The 21,595-nt window shown below is 39.3% G+C and overlaps 1 protein-coding gene across 3 annotated transcripts in view; it reads right to left on the minus strand.

Annotated features, from left to right (window-relative positions):
* Positions 1–21,568, minus strand: part of MPHOSPH8 (M-phase phosphoprotein 8) — a 45,599-nt gene extending 24,031 nt beyond the window's left edge. For all 3 annotated transcript variants that reach the window (XM_043891537.1, XM_043891536.1, XM_043891535.1), the window contains exons 1-2: positions 21,186–21,568; positions 11,246–11,401 (exon numbers count right to left, since the gene is read on the minus strand). In XM_043891537.1, the coding sequence (XP_043747472.1) occupies positions 11,246–11,401; positions 21,186–21,398 (369 nt within the window). In that variant the 5' untranslated portion in view covers positions 21,399–21,568. The remainder of the gene's footprint in view (positions 1–11,245; positions 11,402–21,185) is intronic.
* Positions 21,569–21,595: the final 27 nt, after the last annotated feature.

Consider the following 21,595-nt stretch of genomic DNA (forward strand, 5'->3'; position numbering starts at 1 on the left):
AGTATTTGAGCTTCATTAAGTCCCAGGTATGATGAGGGATTTAAAAGACAGTGGGGAACAAAAAAAGACAGTGGGTTCAAGTCCCAACCTGAGGTACACAGTTTAACCCGGACAGCAAAACAACCCCCACCCCCCAGCCCATGCCACAGACAACATCTACAACAAAATTAAGTGTCCAAGTGTTTCAATGAACCCTAGAATATAAGCTGGTAGGAACAAACACTGCAGGCAGTAAAGAATCCACCTGCAACGCGGGAGACCTGGGTTCGATCCCTGAGTTGGGAAGATCCCCTGGAGAAGGGAAAGGGTACTCACTCCAGTATTCTAGCCTGGAGAATTCCATGAACTGTATAGTCCATGACTGAGTGACTTTCATTTTACTTTTCACTTTAGGAACAAACTAGTAATAGCAGTAAGACCCCTGTGGTACAAATATCCACACAGGAGCAAGCAAAGGCAGCAAGGAGAATGGAAGAAATCACTCAAAAGTCTAGCGGGTCACTGTGAGGGGAGCTGCTGAAAGGGCAGGAGCTCTGGGCACTGGACCGTGAAGGGACGGCCCAGGCTGAGCGTTCTCTAGAGTAACCAGCCGGTGCTCCCTGCCAGGTGTACCGGAAAAGGCCCCCCCCATGAGAAAATGCTGAGATCAGATTCCAAACAAAGAAGGTCAGAGAAAATAGAAAATAGAAGATTCAGATATAAGTGATGGTGGTGGCAGGCTACAGCCTCTAGGGTCGCAAAAGAGTTGAACATGACTTAGTGACTAATCAACAACAATGATGGTGGCGGCAGGGTGAAACCAGAGCCCAAAAAAACCCCTCATAAAGTCTGAGGTTATACTGTCTAATTCTTCATAAAATAAATAAAGCTTGCTCAGCAGTCATAAAGCTAAAAAATAGTATCTTGTTCTCCTCCTCTGCCTCCTAAAATTTCAAAAAAGTAATTCATATAAATATAAGCAATATAAATTGATTGCTCTAGAGCAGAGTATTTTACTAAATTGTTATAAGAGAAAGCAGACAAAGGAACAGAGTAATTAACCTAAAAAGAACAACAGCATGCAAGAGAGGTACACCTACTGTTAAAAACAAACAGGCCCCAAATGCAGTTGCTGATCCTAAGCAACTGATCCTAAGCAAGACAAATACCTAACCACACTCCGAATTATAAACCAGCAGTCTAGAGTTTTCTGATCAGCAATGGTGAAGTACCTGCCCTAATAGGACCCCCAGCCTCTCCGTGAGGCAAGGTGATCTGGTCTGAAATAGTCTCACAGTCTTTATTTTCTTGGACTCCAAAATCACTGCAGATGGTGACTGAAGTCATGAAATTAAAAGACACTTGCTCCTTGGAAGAAAAGCTGTGACAAACCTAGACAGCATATGAAAAAACAGAGACATTACTTTGCCGACAAAGGTCCATCTAGTCAAAGCTATGGTTTTTCCAGTAGTCGTGTATGGATGTGAGAGTTGGACCATAAAGAAAGCTGAGTGCCAAAGAACTGATGCGTTTGAACTGTGGTGCTGGAGAAGACTCTTGAGAGTCCCTTGGACTGCAGTCAATCCTAAAGGAAATCAAACCTCAATATTCACTGGAAGGACTGATGCTGAAACTAAAGCTTCAATACTTCGGCCACCTGGTGTGAAGAACTGACTCACTGGAAAAGACCCTGATGCTGGGAAAGACTGAAGGCAGAAGGGAACGACAGAGGATGTGATGGTTGGATGGCATCACTGACTCAATGGACATGAGTTTCAGCAAGCTCCGGGAGTTGGTGATGGACAGGGAAGCCTGGTGTGCTGCAGTCTATGGGATTGCAAAGAGTTGGACAGGACTGAGCAACTGAACTGAATCGTCTCCATCTGCCAATTACAACCTTCCCTTTCATGAGCTCCTGGGAGCATCCTTCTGTTTGTTAGATAGATGCCGTCTGATTCATGAAATGGATAAAGCCAATTAGAGCTTCAAATTTACTCAGCTGAATTTTGGTTTATACAAAACAATGAAAATAAAAAAATTTGAGGTATCAGGTGAAAAGACCAAGTCATTCATAAGAGAAAGAAACTCAGATTTGTCATTACAGAGCTGTATTTCAAACTGGGTGTGGAGGGAAAGGGAAGGATGTGAGAAAATAGGTACTAATTAACAACATCAATAACCTATTTATCAAATTGATAACCACAGAAAAGATAAAAAAGAATTAATTCAAGTAATTTTTGAACAATCAACACCTGAACTGAATACACTGTAGGAACAAAAACAACTGTAAATAACTTTGGAATTTCACAGCAGAATGGGCATAGTAAATCTGAAACTAATTTCTAATTATTGCAGGGCTCAGTAAATGACTACATATAATATTGATGAACACCAGAGTTCTCATGGAAGAAAAGGGAGACAGAACCACAGACACTGAAAATGACAGGAAGACAGAGTGGTGATGGACTGAAATTAAACATCAATATGAACTTGACTTAAAACTAACATGTATTTTTCCCTTTATCTCTGTCTAAAGGGCCTAGAAATAATGATATCCCAGTAGCAATAACTTCATCTTGGTTTCTAAATTCTGTTCTGCCCTAAAAAGAATCAAGATTGCCTGAATAAAGGTTGGTGCCAGAGTTGGAGCAGGAGGGTACATGGGGACACTTTGTCCAGGGAGCAAAGACGCGCCCAGACAGACAGGGAAATCACATGAGGACACAGGAGCTCACCTAGAGGGTGTCCCACAAACCAAGGGTGGGCCTGTTTTAACAACAGCAATCAAATAAAAAGACTCCAAGAGTGTGTACTGGTACTTAAAAAATTTAAGGGGGAGGGAGGAGCTGCTCTTTATAGGATACAAACTAAAAAGCTCACAAAAACAGAATTGGAAAAGTTATTATTTGCAACCACCACAGTAATAACCAATTAAAGCAAAATTCTTCAAAATTATCTTAAAATCATGGGTGAGAGGTTGTTGAAGAAGTGATTCTCAGTCTGAAAGATTACTTATTATTAGGTTACTTACTATTTTACAGGGTAAAAGGTACCTTTAAAAGGAAAGAAAAAATGATAGACCTCACTTTATCACATAATTATAATTTAACACCAGCAATGAGATAACTGACGCAGGACCCATCTATCGATATCATGTACCTTACCGATAGAATATATGTGCCCAAATGTCTATGCTTCATCTACAAATCATCTAATTTCAATTTTAAAAATACTATTTGTGATTTAACATTAATTAGCATCCATCTAATTCCAATACGAAGAAGCTTCTATAAAACAATTGGACTGGATTCTGAAAAGGAGGGAGGCTCTGGGGGGTATTAGATGAGAGGAAACCAAGAAGACAGGACACAGCTCGGTGACGGACCCCCCCAGGACCATCAGGAAACCTGCATAGTGTGGCCAGACACCGGCTCCACCTGTGACAAAAGCAGTGCTGCCATGATACTGCTGAGGTATCACGGGTCCTGACACAGAAGAGTCTCTGCTGCTTCGAACAAATACATACACAGAAACCAAAGGTGAAGCCTGCAACTCAATCAAGGCTCACCTGAAAGCTACCCCTCTGCTTTAAGCAAGTTCTGTAGGACACTTGTCTACAGAACTACTTGCCTGTAGGAGACCTTCTCAAATTTCCCTCAATCCTGAAGAGTTGACAGCTGACTTCCACCTTCTTGAAACAGTGGCGACGCCTCATTTCCAAACAGAATACCCTGTTTTTACTTAAATTTTCTGCATTGATAAAAGGGGGCACATTAAGAACTGTTATGTCTTCTTGGAGAATTGAAACCTTCCTCATTATGTAATGTCTCTTTATCAACTGTGATTTTTTTAAGTGACTCATTTTTAGTCAGTCTTTCCAAAGCATTTAATGAAGTTTTCTTTGAAAAAAAGGAAAAAATAAAGGGAGAAAGCAGGGTGGTGGTGGGGGACAAAGAGGAAGAAGAGACAAAACTTGCTAGACAAAGCTTTGACTAACTGCTTCAAAAAAAATTTAAACTAATTCTAAAACTGGAAATCCCCCCCCCCCCCCAAATACAGTCAATCTTATAGTCAGATTATCAGTTGAAACAGAGTTAATAAGAAAAAATATCCCACACACACCATCAACTCCCCAACCTACATTTCTAGCCCAAATCTTCCTCCTCAACTCAGATCAGACCCATGTTTCCAATGGGAGACTGGCCATCTTCACCTGGACAATAAACAAGTAACTAAAATCTCACGTGTTCAAAAGCGGAGCTGTTCCCTGAGTAACACCATGGTGTATCTAGGTTCCCAATTCAGTAATTTGAGTTGTCTCTTGACTCTGCTCTTCCCTCAGCCACTGACTGTCGTGCATCAATTCTGCAGCCTCACCACCTCAACTCACCTCCTCCCTTCTCCCCTTCCAGAGTCAGTTAGGACCATAGCATCTCAGAATCATCTTCCCAGTAACACAAGTAGTAAAGGCAAAGGAATGCCAGAATTACAAAATTGCAAGCTGTAATAAGATAATGATTCCAGGCAATGACCATCAGTGGCTCCTAAAACCTACACATGAAATGTGAGGATTTGTCACGTGGATCAGACTGAAACGCTCAATCTCAGAGATTCTGTTAACCTCACGGGAGAGGAGTCAACTAGACAAGATGGGCATTCTGACGTGTTACAGCAAGGCTCACGACCATCCACACAAAATATCAATAAAAAAAACCAATAAACTCCCGTGCAATCCTGCTTCTACATCTGCTACCAGTTTACAGAAACAAGGAGGGACAGAGGAACATGTTAAAAGACACCATGTGCTCAAAACCCAGAATACGGGAAACTCTACAGAAAAATAATCTGGTCTCTTCATCAAATAGACATGATGGGGAAAAATGGGGGAAGGTTACAGGAAGAAGCTGTTATAGATTAAGAGAGATGCAGAGATTATCAAGGATATATAACATCCAGACCTCCTTCAAATCCCAATTCAATCAAGTCAACAAAGACATGCTTTGTTTGAGACAACTGAGAGAAACTGAATAGATTATTAGATATTAGAAGGTATTAAGAAACAAGTGTAACTTCACAGTGTGAAATTACTAGTTGATTTCAAATGAATCGCCGGGTTAGTTGCACTGGGGTGATCCAGCCCTGGAATAACTGGCCAGATTCAATGAAGTCAGGATATAAAAATTAGTTACCAACTGATAAACAGGTATTAGATGATAGAAAGGAATTAGTGTTAACTTTTAAATTAACTAAAAAGCAAATAAAATTAAAACCACACATATCACAAACCTGAGCACTAGTTTCAGTATACTAGTATTCTGTCTTTTTACTTACTTGAATAGTTTCACACACACAACAAACATTTATTATCCAAACTAGGGCAATTCTGAAAATGAAGGGGGGCTCTGATCATGATTATAGTAAGTCAACAGGCATACGCTGGGGCCGACTCAAGCAGGTCAGGGTCAGTCGCCCTCCTCCACTAGGTCAACACCGGATGGACAAGGTGTGATGACAAAATCACCGCACAATATACACCCCCCTCAGGGTCACTCCCTCTAGCTAATCACCTCTGGGAAGCATGAGCTCTTCAACAGCGCAACCACTGCTCAAATAACTTTTGGAAGTGCACTTTTGCACTGTTAGAACTGTTATCATGCATTTTTTTTTTGCACACAAAAAGGAGGCGTCATTAGAAATTATTTTCTTGCATGACATTCACATTCTTATGAAGGCAATTCCAAAACAGTAAGTTTAAAAACATTTTGGTTCATGGCACTACTGGAATAAATGTTTACTTCAACAAATGTACACTTTTAAAAATAAAGCTTATTTGGATGTACAAAGTCTCATTAGTTTTATATTAAAAGAGTACATATATTACTTTATAGCCAGTATTTCAAGGAAAAAAAAAAAAAAAACTATCCTCAGAAAAATTTTAAAATAAAGGCAAAACTATCTCTTAGCTGAGGAGTAGGGACACAGATTAATTATTAAAAAGCACAGCTATTTGCTGGCTAGAATATGTACTGATAAAAAATTATTTTAAAAGAAAGGCAGAAGGCAAGTATATGGAACTATTCTTAAAAGTAAGATCACAAATGGACAACTTGTAAGGCTCCTCAAGAACAAAAGACAGATATGATCTATTCTTGTAAAACTATGACCATTTAAGGGTCTGGCCCATATAAGACACTTGATATTTACTAAAACAAACAAACAAACAAAAAACATTCTACCCCCAAAAAGAAAACCAGGAAGGTAAAAGCAGTAAAATGTTGCTGTGATGGTCCAGCAGAGGTTATTCTTTGTCATGTAACATCCATTATCAGAGCTCTCAAGGAAACCAGCCAGTGCCTAGCTGTGGATTTTTAGCTGACTAAAAATGAAGGTCTAGACTGTATCACACAAATCAACGTTAAACAGTACTTCATTGCTTTTAAAAAAAAATCTCAAACTACCCAATAGTCAGCAAAAAGATAAAAAGGTATCCAAATGCTAAAAAAAGTATTTTAATAAACAAATACCATTTCTGCATGATATATATTTTCTGGTGAATAGAATCAACAGCCACTTTTTGGTAGAAACCATTTCTCTTTCTGTGATGCTGACTGAGTCCTGAACAAACAGGGCTCCCAGAATTAGTAACACTTCTCCATAAGACAAAGATTTTGGTGATAGGCAAATATCGTTTTTCACAGGCGGCACATGTCTGTTTCTTGCATGAACAGTGATGACGAGGTGAATGAAGCATTTTCTCCTACTCTCTGCCTCTACACCTAGAGTGAGAGAATCACAAGAACTCATGAACAGCAAAACTATTTTGTTAAAGTGGGAAAAGGTTAATTTTTTTTTTTTGCCATAGACTTGTCTACCGACACCATTCAATAATTAGGTTAAAAGTCATAGCAATATAAATAGTGAAATACTGTATAAATATGGGCTTCCCTAGTGGCTCAGATGGTAAAGAATCTGCCCATAATCTGGGACCTGTGTTCGATCCCTGGGTGAAGAAGATCCCCTGGAGAAGGGAACGGCTTACCCACTCCAGTATTCTTGCCTGGAGAATCACATGGACAGAGGAGCCTGGAGGGCTAAAGTTCATGAGGTTGCAAAGAGTCAGACACAACTGAGTGATTAACACATTCATTTCCACACAGTTATATTTAAAACGGGTAACCAACAAGGTCATACTGTATACCCGAGGAGACCTCTGCTCAATGTTAATATGGCAGCCTGGATGGGAGGGGAGTTTGGGGGAGAATAGATACATGTATAGGCATGGCTGAGTTGCTCTGCTATGCACCTGAAACAATCACAATATTGTTAATCAGCTATACTCCAATACAAAAAAAAAAAAAAAAGAAACAGGGGTTTCAATCTTATAAAGATTAAAAATGTTATTAGTGCCTGGAATTTTAAGTTATTTATTAAATAGTAAGGACAGTTTAGAAAAAGACACTTTCAAGTGGAAAAGTATCTCCCTAAAAGTAGGACAAGGATTTTTAAGCTTTAGAAGATGCCTCAAACCCAGCAGTCTATCAGGAGTCGTTCTCATCCAGACTCCTGTGCAAGCTGGGTTGAAACAGAGCCCTGGTGATGTGACGGGACAACAAAGCCAGTGTTCTATGAGTCAAGACTTTCTGAGAAAACGGTCAGCAAACTTATCTCACTAATCAGGGAGTAAAGTTAAAGATGAATTTAAGAAAACTCAATCAAAATGTCTAAATTTTGAGAGCAATATGAACCAACCTAGTACAATGGGTGCATTTGTGTCTATAAGTATTTTTAGTGAAAGAAACAGGGAAGGAGGGAGTAGGCACCCATTCTAGAAAAGTGGAAAAGTGAAGTATGACTATAGCAAAACACTTAAGGAAAAAAGGCTCTAATCTGAACTCATAAAGGATTTCCTTTACAAAAATTTAAAAAGTACAAAAGAGTTTCCTTAGTAATTAAAAAACTATTTATTAAAGACCCTGCCACTACAGCTTACATTTTAAAAACTGGTAATTCCACTCTTCTAAACCAATTTCAAACTATAGCCTAAACCAAAAGAAAGCCTATCATAGTGCCTGGCTCCATCAGTACTAACTGGTGAATTGAGCTTAGTTACTTAGCTCATTTAAGCCTCAGTTCTTTCAGTCTAATCCATAAAAGTGCTGGCTGGGTATCTGGTACATAAAGGGTACAAGCACTAGCCAGGCAGAGGTGCCTCTATCACTACAATTATTGTTAACAACCATTACACACAGTCCTAATACTGCTTTTGTCATTCAAAAGATACTAAGTGTGCAGTAAAATTCAAACTGTAGGGAAAGAAGGGATCAATATTCAGTCCTTAAAATAAAAACTTCAATAAGAAATTTTGTTGCGAGTGATTTTCACTGTATATTAATAGTTCTAAGTTCAAGAACATCTGTCAGTCTAAAAAATGAAATTACTTCTAATAAAAAAAAAACTAAAAGCAAAAAGAAGAAATTGCACAAGAGTGGGTTTGATTTATAAATAAAAGCTATAAATGAAACTTAAAAACAGGAAATCCTCAGAAGATCATAAATAAAGCCAATTCAATAATGTGTGGAATATAAGAATCAAAGGTAAAACAACAGATAAACCCCTAAAAGGAAACCCTTGAGCCAAATTTGTGCGTCAGTTTTAAGTTATCCCACTTTCAACCACCATCAAGTCTTTTTCCAAACTGCTGATGAAGGAAGTTTAACTCATCTGAGTTCCTTTGAATCCTTTATCCTTCCTTAGCATCAACAAGAGCTCCTAAAAAACAATAAAGTGGCTAAAAACTGAAGTGGATATAATCAAACTTGTGAATAATCTGAAATAGATTAAAGGTATAGCTTTTACATTATAGATGAAAAACTATAGCTTTATAAAGTGATCTAAGAATTATTTTAATTAGCAGAAAAGTCAGACTCAGAAATATGTTACTAAAGGTGATTAGTTTTACTAATCACTATTTCATACCAAATAGGTGTGAAAAGAAGAGAAGCAAAAAGCAAAGGAGAAAAGGAAAGATATTCCCATTTGAATTCAGAGTTCCAAAGAATAGCAAGTAAGATGAGAAAGCCTTCTTCAGTGATCAGTGCAAATGAATAGAGGTGAAAACAACAGAATGGGAAAGACTAGAGATCTCTTCAAGAAAATTAGAGATACCAAGGGAACATTTCATGAAAAGATGGGCTCAAGAAAGGACAGAAATGGCATGGACCTAACAGAAACTAAAGATGTTAAGAAGAGGTGGCAAGAATACGCAGAAGAACTGTACAAACAAGATCTTCATGACCCAGGTAACCAAGATTGTGTGATCACTCACCTAGAGCCAGACATCCTGGAATGTGAGTGAAGTCAAGTGGGCCTTAGGAAGCATCACTATGAACAAAGCTAGTGGAGGTGATGGAATTCCAGTTGAGCTATTTCAAATCCTGAAAGATGATGCTGTGAAAGTACTGCACTCAATGCGTCAGCAAATTTGGAAAACTCAGCAGTGGCCACAGGACTGGAAAAGGTCAGTTTTCATTCCAATCCCAAGGAAAGGCAATGCCAAAGAATGCTCAAACTACAGCACACTTGCACTCACCTCACACGCTAGTAAAGTAATGCTCAAAATTCTCCAAGCCAGGCTTCAGCAATACGTGAGCCGTGAATTTCCAGATGTTCAAGCTGGATTTAGAAAAGGCAGAGGAACCAGAGATCCAATTGCCAATATCTGCTGGATCATCGAAAAAGCAAGAGAGTTCCAAAAAACATCTATTTCTGCTTTATTGACTATGCCAAAGCCTTTGACTGTGTGGATCACAATAACTGTGGAAAATTCTGAAGGAGATGGGAATACCAGAGCACCTGACCTGCCTCTTGAGAAATCTGTATGCAGGTCAGGAAGCAACAGTTACAACTGGACATGGAACAACAGACTGGTTCCAAATCGTGAAAGGAGTATGTCAAGGCTGTATATTGTCACCGTGCCTATTTAACTTAAATGCAGAGTACATCATGAGAAAGACTGGGCTGGAAGAAGCACAGGCTGGAATTAAGATTGCCGGGAGAAATATCAATAACCTCAGATATGCAGATGACACCACCCTTATGGCAGAAAGTGAAGAGGAACTAAAGAGCGTCTTGATGAAAGTGAAAGAAGAGAGTGAAAAAGTTGACTTAAAGCTCAACATTCAGAAAACTAAGATCATGGCATCTGGTCCCATCACTTCATGGGAAATGGACAGGGAAACAGTGGAAGCAGTGTCAGACTTCTATTTTTGGGGGCTCCAAAATCACTGCAGATGGTGATTGCAGCCATGAAATTGAAAGACACTTACTTCTTCGAAGAAAAGTTACGACCAACCTAGACAGCATATTAAAAAGCAGAGACATTACTTTGCCAAAAAAGGTCCGTCTGGTCAAGGCTATGGTTTATCCAGTGGTCATGTATGGATGTGAAAGCTGGACTATAAAGAAAGCTGAGTACCAAAGAATTGATGCATTTGAACTGTGGTGTTGGAGAAGACTCTTGAGAGTCTCTTAGACTACAGGGAGATCCTACCAGTCCATCCTAAAGGAGATCAGTCTTGGGTGTTCATTTGAAGGACTGATGTTGAAGCTAAAATTCCAGTACTTTGGCCACCTGAGGCAAATAGCTGACTCATTTGAAAAGACCCTGATGCTGGGAAAGATCGAAGGTGAGAGGAGAAGGGGACGACAGAGGATGAGATGGCTGGATGGCATCACCGACTCAATGGACAAGAGTCTGAGTAAACTCTGGGAGTTGGTGATGGACAGGGAGGCCTGGCGAGCTGCAGTCCATGAGGTTGCAAAGAGTCGGACACGAGTGAGCAACTGAAATGAACTGAAAGCCAATTAAATGCCAAAGTATGTGGTGCATCTGCAGTAGTAACATGAATAGCACAAAAGGTATTCCTCAGGTATACGAAAACACAATGTTCACATCATGGACAAACAAGTAAAATTTCAACACATCTCTTTTCTCCCCACTTTCATGTTACTTGTAACTTAATCAACATGTCCAAACTATAGCTGTTTGTCACCTGCAATCACAGGCTGGCTACAGAAAGAACACTTTGGCAAAAATCAATGAAAACACTATGAGAATCAACTGGCTATACAGAGCTTACAATAGAAATGCTGTATATTTAATTTTTCCTTGTAAATTCCATACTGTACATTTTGTATACCATTAAATTTATAGTAAATTTATTATATTAAAAAAAAAAAACAACCACTATGAGATAAAATATAATACCTGGATATCTTTCTTCACTGATTTAGCTTTGTTATCTGCAATTTTCTTCCTAAATTCAAGAAGAACTTCCTTACAGTCCTCAAGGTGAATCTCAGGCTCCCAGGTATCATCATCTGCTGTGTATCCTTTCCAACGAACCTTATAAAGGACCTTACCCTGTAACATAAATTAAAAACAGTCAAATAAAGGATATTAGACTCGACTATAGTTCCAAAGCCATACAGTTGCTGAGAACAAATGAACCAACTTAAAATGGAGATTAAAATCATGATAAAAAATGTTCATCTAAAAAAAAAGTAGTTCATCTCCTGAGATCATTTGTGAATATCTTAAAACACATAATGAAATTCCACCCAATCCAAGTCCAGCTACAGTTTCTCCCGAGGGCAACTGCTTACCACAGTGGAATAGTAAGACATCAGTCACATTTTAACTTCTGTCCCCTCCTAACATGAACTGGCCTAAAAGCACCTCTTAAAATGTTCTAAGACAGAAGCCAGTGATTGTAACAGTTTCTGGGGAGGAGGGTGGAAGGAGAGTTCATCTTCGATCTATTTTATATATGGTACTTTTCACTTAATAAGTAATTTTTAAATCAAAAAATAAAATTTTAAATTAAATAACAACAACAATAAAATGTGTGTGTAGGGGAGTTCTTCTGAAGCAAGTGGCCTTAAAAAAAAAGTATCCCTGGTGGTCCAGCGGTGAAGACTCAGCACTCCCAATGCAGGTGGCCCAGGTTCAATCTCTAGTCAGGGAACTATACTCCCTTGTTCTTTTTTTTTTTACTTTCAAATGAGCAGGAAAAAAATGTATATAGAAGAAAAAAATAAAGCCAATACTAACAACTGGGGGATCTGAGTGAAGGCATGTGGGAGATTCTACACAATTCTTGCAGCTTTTCTGATTTAAGAAAAAAAAAAAAAACTATTAAAGTTTTATTTCAACAATGAACATAAATATAAATTTAATATTAGTTATCAATTTTGATCTAGTCAATGACAATGAGGAATATTAATAATCATTTTCAAGTATAAGGAGCATATCCTCAATTTTAGCTCCAGACTTGACTGATAATAACAGCCTTTATTTCAGCAGTTTTGCTTCATTCATTCATTCAATAAATGTTTACTGAGGATCACTATGTGTACAGCAGTATACAAAAGAAATGAAATAGCTGAATTATACTTTTTTTTTTTAAATAGGAGTGATGTTAACCCAAATATTGCCCAAGACTTTGCTGTATATTAAAAAAAATTTCATGACAGTCCTGGGATCTATAAACTTATCTTCAAAACTCCCATAATGTCTATTTTCTTGGTAGCTGAGGTTAACCCATGAGCCAAACTATAAGGAAGCAGATGGCCCTCCTATCCTCTTAAGATTCTATATATTAGATAATTAGTTAAAAAAAACCCACAAAACTCAAGGCTAGTGAGTCTGAGTGTATTATGAACATGAAATTAAGAACAAAAAGCACAACTGTAACTAGGCACTTTAATGGACTTCAAGTATATTAATAATAAAAGCAGGAACTTCCCTAGAGGTTCAATGGTTAAGACTGAACTTCTCATGTTGGGTGGGGGGATCAATCCCTGGTCAGGATACCTTATTGCAAGGCAATAAATAAATAAAAGAAGTAAAAATAGCTAATATGTTCTAAAATGGCGAGGCAAAAAATAACTAATAAAAGAAGTAAAAATATCTAGGATCTTTTCAGTTCAGTTCAGTTCAGACGTGTCCAACTCTTTGTGACCCCATGAATCGCAGCACGCCAGGCCTCCCTGACCATCACCAACTCCCGGAGTTTACTCAAACTCATGTCCATCAAGTCGGTGATGCCATCCAGCCATCTCATCCTCTGTCGTCCCCTTCTCCTCCTGCCCCCAATCCCTCTGAGCATCAGAGTCTTTTCCAATGAGTCAACTCTTCACATCAGATGGCCAAAGTATTGGAGTTTCAGCTTCAGCATCAGTCCTTCCAATGAGCACCCAGGACTGATCTCCATCAGGATGGACTGGTTGGATCTCCTCGCAGTCCAAGGGACTCTCAAGAGTCTTCTCCAACACCACAGTTCAAATGCATCAATTTTTCAGCACTCAGCTTTCTTCACAGTCCAACTCTCACATCCATACATGACCACTGGAAAAACCATAGCCTTGACTAGATGGACTTTGTTGGCAAAGTAATGTCTCTGCTTTTTAATATGCTCTCTAGGTTGGTCATAACTTTCCTTCCAAGGAGTAAGTGTCTTTCAATTTCATGGCTGCAATCACCATCTGCAGTGATTTTGGAGCCCCCAAAAATAAAAGTCTGACACTGCTTCCACTGTTTCCCTGTCCATTTCCCATGAAGTGATGGGACCAGATGCCATGATCTTAGTTTTCTGAATGTTGAGCTTTAAGTCAACTTTTTCACTCTCTTCTTTCACTTTCATCAAGACGCTCTTTAGTTCCTCTTCACTTTCTGCCATAAGGGTGGTGTCATCTGCATATCTGAGGTTATTGATATTTCTCCCGGCAATCTTGATTCCAGCCTGTGCTTCTTCCAGCCCAGTCTTTCTCATGATGTACTCTGCATTTAAGTTAAATAGGCACGGTGACAATATACAGCCTTGACATACTCCTTTCACGATTTGGAACCAGTCTGTTGTTCCATGTCCAGTTGTAACTGTTGCTTCCTGACCTGCATACAGATTTCTCAAAAGGCAGGTCAGGTGCTCTGGTATTCCCATCTCCTTCAGAATTTTCCACAGTTATTGTGATCCACACAGTCAAAGGCTTTGGCATAGTCAATAAAGCGGAAGTAAATGTTTTTCTGGAACTCTCTTGCTTTTTCGATGATCCAGCAGATATTGGCAATTGGATCTCTGGTTCCTCTGCCTTTTCTAAATCCAGCTTGAACATCTGGAAGTTCACGGCTCACTGGCTGAAGCCTGGCTTGGAGAATTTTGAGCATTACTTTACTAGCGTGTGAGGTGAGTGCAAGTGTGCTGTAGTTTGAGCATTCTTTGGCACTGCCTTTCCTTGGGATTGGAATGAAAACTGACCTTTTCCAGTCCTGTGGCCACTGCTGAGTTTTCCAAATTTGCTGACGCATTGAGTGCAGTACTTTCACAGCATCATCTTTCAGGATTTGAAATAGCTCAACTGGAATTCCATCACCTCCACTAGCTTTGTTCGTAGTGATCCTTTCTAAGACCCACCTGACTTCACATTCCAGGATGTCTGGCTCTAGGTGAGTGATCACACCGTTAAGTATCTGGGTCGTGAAGATCTTTTTTGTATAGCTCTTCTGTGTATTCTTGCCACCTCTTCTTAACATCTTTAGTTTTTGTTAGGTCCATACCATTTCTGTCTTTTTATCGAACCTGTCTTTTCATGAAATGTTCCCTTGGTATCTCTAATTTTCTTGAAGAGATCTCTAATCTTTCCCATTCTGTTGTTTTCCTCTATTTCTTTGCATTGATCCCTAAGGAAGGCTTTCTTATCTCTTCCTGGCTACTCTGGAACTCTGCATTCAAATGGGAATATCTTTCCTTTTCTCCTTTGCTTTTCGCTTCTCTTCTTTTCACAGCTATTTGTAAGGCCTTCTCAGACAACCATTTTGCCTTTTTGTATTTCTTTTCCATGGGGATGGTCTTGATCCCTGTCTCCTGTACTGGTATCTTTTAGTACTGCTTTAAACATATCACAAAAAAATGACAGCTATACTAATCAATAATATCAGGAATATGAAGTATGAACTGACTCATTTGAAAAGACCCTGATGCTAGGAAAGATTGGAGGAGGGAGGAGAAAGGGATGACAGAGGATGAGATGGTGGGATGGCATCACCAACTCAATGGACAAGAGTTTGAGTAGGCTCGGGGAGTTGGTGATGGACAGGGTAGCCTGGTGTGCTGCAGTCCATGGGGTTGCAAAAAGTCAGACACGACTAAGTGACTGAACTCAGACTGAATGAAATAGAGAATAGCCTCTTCCATTCAAATTATTCTCAAATTACTTCCCCATTCTCCCACAGTTTCAAGTTATTAACTAATGGTTGATTTGCTTGCTGGCAGATGTATTACAGGTTTCAAGTAACCTAATTGGGCCCTGGTGGCCCAAATGATATCAAGGATTAGCCTGCAATGCAGGAGACCTGGGTTCAATCCCTGGGTAGGGACGATTGCCCAGAGAGGTGAATGGTGACCCACTCCAGTATTCTTGCCTGGAGAATCCCATTGACAGATGAGTCTGGCAGGCTGCAGTCCATGGGGTCACAGAGTTGAACACCACTGAGTGACTGAGTGGAACACTTTCAACACAATTAATCAGCAAATATTCAATGTAAAACAACATAAGAACTTACATCAGTGAAAGTAAAAAATTCTTTTAAAGCACATGAAACATTTACTAATACTCAAATGTTTGAAAATTAAGCAATGTATCTGTACACAATTTATGGAAATTAGAAAATAATGTTATCTGAATGAAAACAAACTTAATTTATGACCTGCAACTAAAGTAAGATGAGAACATAATTTAACATAACATAAAGGCATTTTATTTGAAAAAAGAAAGGCTAAAAACAGTGAGCTATGCAAAGGAAACTATAAATAAGGTGAAAAGACAACCCTCAGAATGGGAGAAAATAATAGCAAATGAAACAACTAACAGAGTTAGATTAACTTCCAAAATCTACAGGTAGCTCATACAACTCAATACCAGAAAAACAACCCAATCAAAAAGCACAAAAAACCTAAACAGACATTTCTCCAAAGAAGACATACAGATGGCTAATAAACACAAGAAGAGATGCTCAAAATCACTCATTATTAGAGAAATGCAAAGCAAAACTACAATGAAATATCACCTCATGCCACACAGAATGGCCATAATCAAAAAATCCACAAATAACAAGTGCTGGAGAGGGTAGAGAAAAAGGAACCACTACATTGCTAGTGGGAACATAAACTGATACAGCCACTGTGGAAGACAGTATGGAGAGTCCTTTAAAAGCGAGGAATAAAACTACCATGCAATCCAACAGTCCTGCTACTGGGCATACACCCTGAAGAAACCAAAACTGAAAAAGACACATGTACCCCAATGTTCACCGCAGCACTATTTACAACAGCCAAGACATGGAAGCAACCTAGATGTCCATCAACAGATGAACGGATAAAGAAGCTGTGGTACGTATTTACAATCACATCAGCCATGAAAAGGAACTCTTCTGAGTCAGTTCTAATGAGGTGGATGAACCTAGAGCCTAATATACAGAGTGAAGTAAGTCAGGAAGAGAAAAACTGTATCTTATATTAATGCACATATATGGAATCTAGAAGGAAGATACTGACAAATCTGTTTGCAGAGCAGCAGTGGAGACACAGACATAGAGAACAGATTTATGGACAAGGGTGGGTGAGATGAATGGAGAGAGCAGCATGGATGCATATGCACCAACATATGCAAATAGACAGCTAATGGGAGTTTGCTATGCGACTCAGGGAACTCACGCTGGGGCTCTGTAATAACCTAGAGAGGTGGAATGGGAGGGAGGTGGGAGGGAGATTCAAGAGGGAGGAGAAATATGTACACCTATGGTTAATTCATGTTGATGTATGACAAATCACACCAATATTGTAAAGCAATCATCAGTTAAAAATAAATATTTTTTAAAAAGCTGTGCATCCATCTCAAGATGTTAGAAAAAGACCAACAAATAAGGAAAGAAAATCATAAAGAAAAAGCAGAAATAAATGAAATAATTAAGAACTATATAATCTAATATTAAAAAGGATAATATCACAGCCAGCTTTGGTTTATTCTATGAACATGAAGTTGAAATCAGTGTAATTCATCACATTAGTGGTATAAAGGAGAAAAATTATGCAATCATAGATGCAGCAAAAATGATTTAATAAAATTCAACATCCATTCACAATAAAAGTATTTAGCAACCAGAAATAAAGGGAATCTCTTTAACAAAGGGTAAATATACAAAAATTAATTTCATAAGCAACATAACAGTAAGACAAGGAAACTTTTCAAAAAATCATTTACCACTGCACTGAAAAATCAATAACACTTAAAAATCAATTTACTAAAACTTCAACACAGAAAGTTATAAAACAGGATTTCTCTGGTGGTCCAGTGGCTAAGACTCCTTGCTCCCAATGCAGGGGGCCTGGGTTCCATCCCTGGTCATATATTAATTTGCACGCTGCAACTAAGAGTTCACAGGCTGCAACTAAAGAAATCACACCTGCAGAAACTAACAACAACAAAAAACATCCCACACACCACAACTAAGACCAGGTGCAGCCAAATAAATAACTAAATAAGTATTTTTTTAAAAGAAAGCTATAAAGTATTATTGAAGCAATTAAATTAATCCTAAACTTATCCACAGATTCAATGCAAATCTCAATTAAAAACTCAAAGTTTTTATGTGTGCAAGGAAATTGACAAGCTGATTCTAAAATTTACAAGGCATTGTTAAAGAATAAAAAGAAAGATTTGCTCAATGAAACCTGACTCCTACATTACACTATACACAAAATCGATTACAAGTGATGTGCAAACGGAAGTCAGAGAGACAAAACAATACTGCTTTCAGGAAAAAAAAAAAAGAATATTTAGAGTAAGGAAAGATTTCTCAAACCAGACATTAAAAGCACTCAACATCAAGACAAAGATTAACTTTTCCTACATTAATCATATTCTATTTACCAAAAAGACACAGCAGGAAAAGAGATTTACACGACACCACTCACAAAGGGTTTGAATCCAGAATACAAGAAATCAATAAAGACAACTCAGTACAGAGATCTGAAAGGGCAGTTCATAAAAGATAACCAAATGATGAATAAATATATGAAAAGACGCTCAATGATTTCAATGCTGATTTCTAATGTAAAGTCCAGAAAAATGTAAATTATAAGCAGGAAACACCAACAAATATACCACCTCTACTGGCTGAAAATATAAAGACTGATGATATCAAGTGTTGACAGGATGCGAAATGAAAGGAATTCTCATAAGCCAATAGTAGTAGTGTAAATTGGTACAACCACTTTTGAAAACAGTTTCTTAAAGCTGAAGACATATGCATCTTGTCCTCCTAGGTGTACACCTCCCACTCCTAGGTATATAGCAATACAACCAAGAGAATCATTTGTGCACAATACACCAGGAGACATGTTCAGTAAAGTTCCTGGCCTGTTAGTCACTCAGTCGTGCCTGACTCTTTGCAACCCCATGGAATGTAGCCCACCAAGCTCCTTTGTCCGTGGAATCATCCAGGAAAGAATACTGGAGTGGGTTGCCATTTTCTTCTCCATCAGTAAAGTTCACAGAAGCATTATTCACGGTAGACCAAAACTTGAAAAAACCTAGGTGCCCATCAACAGTAGTAGGAAAGATAAAACTGTAATATATTCATACAATTGAAAATAGTTGACCTTTTAACAACATGGGTTTGAACTGTGGGGTCCACTTATATGCAGATTTTTTTCAATAAATATACTGGAAAAATTTTTAGAGATTTTCAACAATTTGAATAAAGTTGCAAATGAACCATATAGTCTAGAAATACTGAAATAATTAAGAAAAAAGTATGCAAAGAATGCATGAAAAATACACAGATGTTGGTCTATTACTACAAAGGCATAAGATGAGTGACAGTTAATGGGAAATTAATGTGTTGTTTTCTCAATGTGTTATAACTTTGCTTTCAAAGAATTATATTATCATTCTTTTCTAACTGGAGAAACTGAATATTAGCCTATTATTCAAGGTAAATGACTTCTTTAAAAATGTAACAATGTTTCTGATACTGTATTATAAATATGACTGTAATACTGTATGCCATAAAAATTTTCTAATGACGTGTTCTTTAGTGTCTAGGTTAGACTGCTGTGCTGTGCTAAGCCGCTTCGGTCATGTTTGACTCTTTGTGACCCCATGGATTGTCCATGGAATTCTCCAGGCAAGAATACTGGAGTGGGTTGCCATGCCTTCCCCCAGCGGATCTTCCCAGCCCAAGAATCTTAACTGGCAGCTCCTGCGCCTCCAGCACTGCAGGCGGATTCTTTATCACTAAGCCACCAGGGAAGCCCAAACTAGGCTACTGTGAAGCAATTGTATCGATTACACTAGGCTACCATAAAACATTGAATCATTCAACTTTTTCACATTACCTTTTCATTGTTGATACCAGCGTTAGTAACACATACAACACCTACAATGTTTTATTTAAGAAAATATTGATGTAGGCTCTGACAGGTAATTCATTTTGTAAACAAATGATGTAAATAGGGTATGCAATACCATTAATATATTTTCTCTTCCTTACAATTTTCTTAATATTTTCTTTTCTTTAGTTTACTTTTTTATTAAGAATCTTCCCAACCCAGCGATCGAACCCAGGTCTCCCACATTGCAGGCAGATTCTTTACCAGCTGAGTCACCAAGGAAGCCCTTTATTAAGAACACAATATATAATACACATAACATACAAAATATTTGTTAACTGTTTACACTATGGTAAGGCTTCCCTTTCTGGTAAAAAAGCCTTTAGTAATTAGGTTTTGAGGGAGTCAAAAGTTATACTGGCATTTCAACTGTGCCGGGCCAAGCACCCCTAGGGCCCAAGTTGTTTGAGGTCAACTGTAACTAAGTAGCAACCAAAAAAACCCAAACTATAGCTCCAACAGCAGGGACTAAATCTCACAAAGATGTTACTGAACAAAAAAACCAGATGTACACCAAACAAATATAGTGAGATTCCACTTAAATAAAGGAAAAAAAATTTAAAGATGGGGCTTTAGGTGCAGTTCCTACAATCCTTCGAAGCTGACAAAATAAAATATTGTATTAAGAAATGAATCATCTTAATTGTGAAGACATTACCGTCTTAACTATTTTCTGAATATCTTCCGCCTGCCTGGGACTATGTTAAACGCAGGTGATACAAAAGTGTAAGAATGCTCCACCTCTCACCTCAAGGTATTTACAACGTAATTGGGAAAATTAAATACATAAAAATGTCTCTAACTTCGCTGCAACTAACAATAACATTGTCGACATTGGATTTCAGTTATTTACCCCCCACTGGACAAGAGAATCTTTTACATCAGCAACCGTTTATGCTACAAATCATCTCTACATCCTCAGGACCTAACACGTCACCTACCAGACAGTAATTGAAAACAAAATTCTACTGAATGCGCAAAAAAAAAAAAAAAAAGGTAGCATACGACAAATGGGAAATGAGAGACAATTAAAAAAACATAGGGAATAAAAAGAAGGGCAGGGAAGCCTGGCGTGCTGCAGTCCATGGGGTTGCAAAGTCGGATACGACTGAGAAATTGAACTGAAAACACAACACACAGAGGACCATCGTGTAGGGCCTTTGGTCACCCTACACCTATTTACTAAAACATATCTTCCCATTGCCCATCCTTCCACCCACTCACCTTCCCCCATCCTACAACTAACTGATTCACTCACTTAACCTGATACACATTAAGCAATTACTGCATGCTGGGTACCGGATTCAAGTGCCAGCGTTAACAAGTTAATAGAGCGCACAGTCTCTGTACTAAGGGAGTTCACAATCTAGCAGGAGACCAACATATAAAGAACGAAGTCTTGAAACGTAAACAGAGGTCTATACAAAGTCTCGTAAGGGCACAAACGGAGGAAGCACCTTACTCTGGGGGGACCAGGGTCAAACAAGACACTGAGCAGGGTTCCCCAGGAGGGATGGGGAAGCGCGGGGCAGAGCGCGGCGAGGACACTCGGTTCTCGGAGCCGAGACACCGTCCCCGCGCCGAGGACGGCGGCCTAGGAGGGAGCCCCGGTCTCAGCGCCCCCGCGGCGTGGACCTCCGCCACACCGCCTCCGGAGCCCCATCTGCGCGGGCAGCATCACCCCGGGCCCGCACCTACCCCTTCAGTCTTCATGTCCAGGATCTTCTCCACCTCGAACACATTCTCGCCGTCCTCCTCGCTGTCCCCGCCGGCCTCCTTTCCTTCCGCGGCCGCGTCCTTCTCTTTGCCCCCCGCCCCAACTCCCTCTCCTTCGACTGCAGGCGACTGACCGCTGCCTTCGGCACCCGAACCAGGAACTGTAGCCACGCTCGCTCCCTCCGCCTCCGCCATAACGGAGTTCTCCAAGCTGCCTGGAGAGGGGCCGCTACGCGCGCCCCGCTTTCGGCCCCGAAACTCGGCCAGTCGGACGCCGCCGACTGGAAAGCGCCAATGGCGGGCTCGGGACCGAGGAGCGACGCACGCGCACAACAAATACGTCAACGCGGACGCGCCTCAGCCCCGCACCGCCCACAGGAAGCGGGTAGGCG

This window comes from Cervus elaphus, chromosome 30, assembly GCF_910594005.1.
Source record: "Cervus elaphus chromosome 30, mCerEla1.1, whole genome shotgun sequence".
NCBI lineage: Eukaryota > Metazoa > Chordata > Mammalia > Artiodactyla > Cervidae > Cervus > Cervus elaphus.